This window comes from Loa loa, assembly GCF_000183805.2.
Source record: "Loa loa unplaced genomic scaffold supercont3.137, whole genome shotgun sequence".
NCBI lineage: Eukaryota > Metazoa > Nematoda > Chromadorea > Rhabditida > Onchocercidae > Loa > Loa loa.
This window is the reverse complement of record NW_018108317.1, coordinates 116,356-121,630: the sequence shown is the minus strand read 5'-3', so window position 1 is coordinate 121,630 and position 5,275 is coordinate 116,356. Positions and strand designations below refer to the sequence as shown.

The window sequence follows — 5,275 nt, the reverse complement described above, 5'->3', positions numbered from 1 at the left end:
TTTTATTATCAAATGACTTAAAACTACTCTTTTAAATGTGATTAAGAAAAAAATTCACAAGTCCAATCAATTTATATGCATTCACAAATATTTCTAAAATACACTTCAAATTTCACATTTTATTTAAATTTTTTTTCTTTTAACACTAACATATTATTTTTTCTTCGATTTAGCAAACAGAAAACGATAATTTAAAATGGTTTGCACATTAAAATTTCAAAAAGTAATACATTAAGCTAATAAATATAAAGCCACAATCAACAATAGTAACGGGTACTAATTAATGTTATTGGAATTAAATTCATAAAGCATTTCAAAATGATAATTTTTGCATATCCACTAAATATAACCATATACCTTATCATGATAAACCTTTAAATGATATCATTCCTTTCATTTATTGTAACTTTTCTCAATATATTATTTGTACTAATCATTTTTTCTTTCCAAAAATAATTATATTTTTAAATTAATAAAATATTAGACAATGAATTTTAAAAAATATTGTGGATAAAATCATTTTTTAAAAAATTATACCACGTATTTGTGGAATGATTTCTCCGTTCACATAATGAAACAAATACCTTTGATACTTTATCATTCTCATCGAGGTGTTTCTCAATTCGATATACCTGTTCCACCAAAATATATACATTGTTTTATCAATTATGCAAATTTTTCTAGGTGTAATTTATACTATATTGTAAACAAAGCATTTATTTTATATATAAACAATTTTATTTAAAAATTGAAATAATTATTTAAAACAAATGAAAAATATGCAATAAAAAATGATTGCAACAAAAACGAATATATTGTAAAAAAAAATTATTTTTTTTTAACTTAAATTAAATGAAGAAGAAACTTTGTTTTATTTAGTAACATTAAATGATATAAGCAATGATTCATTACAACGACAATTTAAATAATCTATTAAATATTGTGACGTTCAATTTAGTCCATTTTTAAACTAAAATGAATCGTTAAAATCAAATACATCAATATAATGTTTCTTTTTTTTTAATTCCTCTTTATTGTGTTGATTAAATTCGATCACATTTTTTTTTTTGGTATGTCTACTTTCTATGTTGCAGCAATTAATGAAATGAGTATTGAAATGAAATGAATATTTAGAATAATTGAATTAAAGAAATGAAATGAATATTTCGAAAATATAGCAATTGAAATTGTTAAAATGATAAGTGTTTACCAAAATTATTGATCAAATTTTTATCAAACAATGGGAAAATTGATATGTTATCAAATTATTTAGAAATATTTAGAAATTCATGCGAATTTGCTAAATGTAATTTAATTAATAAATTAGAAATTTGCAGAAAAAAGTCTTATAAGAATTATCATTGATAACCAATTAATACATGATAACATATTAGTTTATTCAAATTTACCCCGAGAATGGATCAAAGTTGTCTAGATCGAATTATTTTGTGATGATCATGAGATCTTTTTCTACTACTTGATAAGTGGAAAAGATGTGACAGATATTACAGTAACAGCTATTTCTGTCATTCTCGACACCTTTCTGTTTGTTTTTTTCTCGAATAAATTAGCCTTATTTAATATTGAATAATGAGTTATAGGATAAACAGTCATAATAGGATAGTTTTATTTATTATACACTTTAGTTTAAATTAGAAATTTATAACATTTTTTGATATAATTTCAATTCTTATTTTTTAAAACTAAATTTAACCGATTAATTTAGTTACTGTAATTTGTAAGCTTATATTAAATTTAAAAAAGAATGGAAAATTTTTCCAATTATATAAAAACTAATCAAAATTATACCACTGCTATTATTAAATGCTGAATAATTTTTAAACGTAAGATTGTAATTAATTAAAATTAGGCAAAAACAGAATACAACGTTGTGATAAATATGTAGATCTGATCACAAATAAAATATTATTTATATTTACTACAAAATATCAAATGACATTTTAATTTAAACAATTAATATGCAAATGATTGAGAAAGATTGTATTTCATAAATGTTTACATCTTTCTTTCAGCATATTTTTGCCTTTTTTTCTTCTCATCCTTTTCTGATAAGGAATGTCTTTTTTCTTATCAATATCATATATTACTCCAAAATATTTCCTTTTCACAAGTTTATAAAAGCAAAATTAGTATTATTCATTTCATACAAATAAATGAATTATAATAAAGATAAAATGAAATTACATTAATTAAATAATATGAATTTTTTACTTGTATAAAATGCAAAATTAATGTATTAGAATTTTCTTTTTTTTGTACACATACTGATATAATTAATTAAATAGTATGAATCTTTTTTCTGCATAAAATGCTTAATTTTTATCCTAAATTTTCCCTTTTTCTTTTTTTTTGCACAATTATACAAGCATATAGGCATTTCTTGCATTTATCGCAATGCTTGATTTTAGCACTGATAATTGATCTATTCCCGGTATTTTCCATATAGAATGATTTACATATCATTATCATTATCATTTTGATGTTATTGCTCGTTACTATTTGGTATAAAGTAATTTGCATGGGCGCAAAAATTGTTCGTCTGTATACTTTTTTATTGATTTTAGGTTAATTTTAAAAAAAGAAAAAGTATTGATGAATAAATTTTCTTTTTTTTTTGAATGCTTCGTTTAGCTCCTTTTTTTTTCAATCAGTTTATCAATTTTTTTTTCCTAAAATTGTTTCAGAAAAAAAAAAGTATTCAAATTTATTGAGTTATATAATTCAGTACATTTACGTACAACAATCAAACATCATGTATAATATGCAAATTTCCGAGCAAATTGGTATTACGAAACAATTCTACTTCAAAATTGCAAATTATATCAATTAAAAAATTTAAAAATAAATTTATTGTGCTTAAAAAGTTTTTTCAAATGCTAATTTTTTCTTTCTCCCAATTTTCTACGTTTTCGTTGCTGTCGTTAAATTATTTGATGGAATGCTGCAGCAAATTTTACACTTTTCATTTTAATTTATTGATTTTTTTTTTTTTAATTAATGAATATAATTTTGGGATAAGAAAATGTCATCCAGAAATTGTGGATATTTGTTTATAATCAGATAGACCTAAAATTCATCAAAATTCTTCAAACAGATTAAATTATTACATGTATAACTTTTAAAATCAATTTAATTTCAGTGTTGACATTTTCTTTCGTTCATTTCGTTTTCATTTCTTCAATTTTATCAACTTATTTCATTAATTAGTAATTAATTTTAAATTGTTCAAATTATGACGTAATGTAGTAATGCAATTAAAATCTGCTAACAAGGATTTCTAAAATTCTTCCATTTTTTACTTTTAATCAATTTTCAGTTCCTTAGTGATACAGAATGTTCATGTACGTGACTAATTTGCATACTCTAAAAATATGTTTGTACCTAATTTTTTTGCAAATTTAGCAAAATTTCTTCACGTGACATTGATGACATATTGGACAGTTTCATTGGATGGTGGCCCAAAACGGGCTAATCAAGTTGCTGCTGCATTAGGCAGCAAAATTTATTCATTTGGTGAATATAATTGTCATGATGAATCACCTGATAATACTATATTTGGTATACATGTTCTAGATACCGGTATGTTCCTGTTTTCCGGAATTTGTATATATGATTCGACCATTTTTTCATTTATTTCAAATTATGAATCAAAACTGTACCACTAATTCCGCCTAAAATTTATACAATTGAATGCCATTTTTGGCACAAAATGATGAAGTTCTTATTTTTTTTTCTCTCCCGGAGGAAGTAACGTCTTAGATATACACGTTAATGCGTGATCTAATTGCGTAATAATTTTAACTGTAAACTGTAATTCATCTTACATCTTCCAATTTATGTCATTGTTTACAAATGTTTACTCTATGCAACAAATAGATGATGAATTGATTTCACGCGAATTTGACGTGACTTATTTTAAATGTTATCTTATCAAAAATTTCATTTGATATCTACGGTTTACATTTATAACGTTAAAATTTTAAAAAAATTTTTCATAATTTTTTTTCGATAAATTTTTTATAGTTTGGATAAAATATCATCGTAAATTAATTGTTATTACAAATTTTGTAATATTTTGCAAATTTTATATTTTAAAAAAAAAGATTAAATAAAAGATTTAAATCAAATAAACAATGTTATAACAGGCAGCAACAATAAGTATTCTAAAAATCAAATAAAAAAAAAACTCTGAATTGAAAAGATTGATTCGATTAACTATCAATTTCTTTTTTTTTTTTAATTTTCTAGAATCTTATCGTTGGTATCAGTTATTAGCAGCATCAAATAAATCCGTATATTTACCAATGGAAACTTATGAAAAAATAAATCGTCAACAAGATTTAAAAAATGCTGGTAATGATAACAGTAATAATGATGACGACGATGATGATGATGATGATGATGATGATGATAATATACGCGAGAAACGGACTGCTCTCGAACATACACCACGTTATCGAATTGGTCACACTGTTGTGACATATAATGGGAAATTTTATATGTGGGGTGGTTGTGGCAATAATTTAATTTGCTCCACAAAAATTTATTGTTTTGATCCAGGTACTTTTTTATTTTTTCGTAAATTTTTGAAAAGAAAACAAACAGATAATAATTGTTTGCCAATATTAATTGTAATCTTTATGCAAAAGAAAAAAAAGACAACTGAAATTAGAACGAGAGAAAAAAGTTATTTTAGTACTAAATTTAAATTACTTTAGTAATAAATTTTAAAAATATATTTTATGTCAACAATTTAATTCCATAAAATGTTCAGATGAAGAGTTTGGTCATTTATTAATTCTTACAATTAATATGTTAAATTATCGCTTTTTTGTTTTCCGAAATGTTCTAATGATTATGCTTCGCTTACATTTTTTTTTTCCAGAAAAAGAAATTTGGTCAGTAATTCCATGCATTGGTGACATACCACTTGGTCGTACAAGACATACGGCTGTCGTATTTAATGACATGATGATCATATATGGTGGCCGAGGGAATAATTTAGCGCTGTAGTTTGTTTTCAATTATATTTAATTTTATATTACTACTATTTGTTATTATTATGATGACGATTATTATTATTACTATTATCGCCATCATTATTATTATTATATTATTATTGTTATTATTATTATTATTATTATTATTATTATTATTATTATTATTATTATTATTATTATTATTATTATTATTATTATTATTATTATTACTATTATTATTATTATTATTACTATTATTATTATTATTATTATTA

The 5,275-nt window shown here is 22.6% G+C and overlaps 1 protein-coding gene across 1 annotated transcript; it reads left to right on the top strand.

Moving 5' to 3' along the window:
• Positions 1-3,446: 3,446 nt before the first annotated feature.
• LOAG_12355 (hypothetical protein) lies at positions 3,447-5,034 on the top strand (the record flags this gene model as incomplete). Its single annotated transcript, XM_003147868.1, has 3 exons — positions 3,447-3,600; positions 4,270-4,581; positions 4,907-5,034. The coding sequence occupies 3 exons, from the start codon at positions 3,447-3,449 to the stop codon at positions 5,032-5,034; spliced, it is 594 nt and encodes a 197-aa protein (XP_003147916.1).
• Positions 5,035-5,275: the final 241 nt, after the last annotated feature.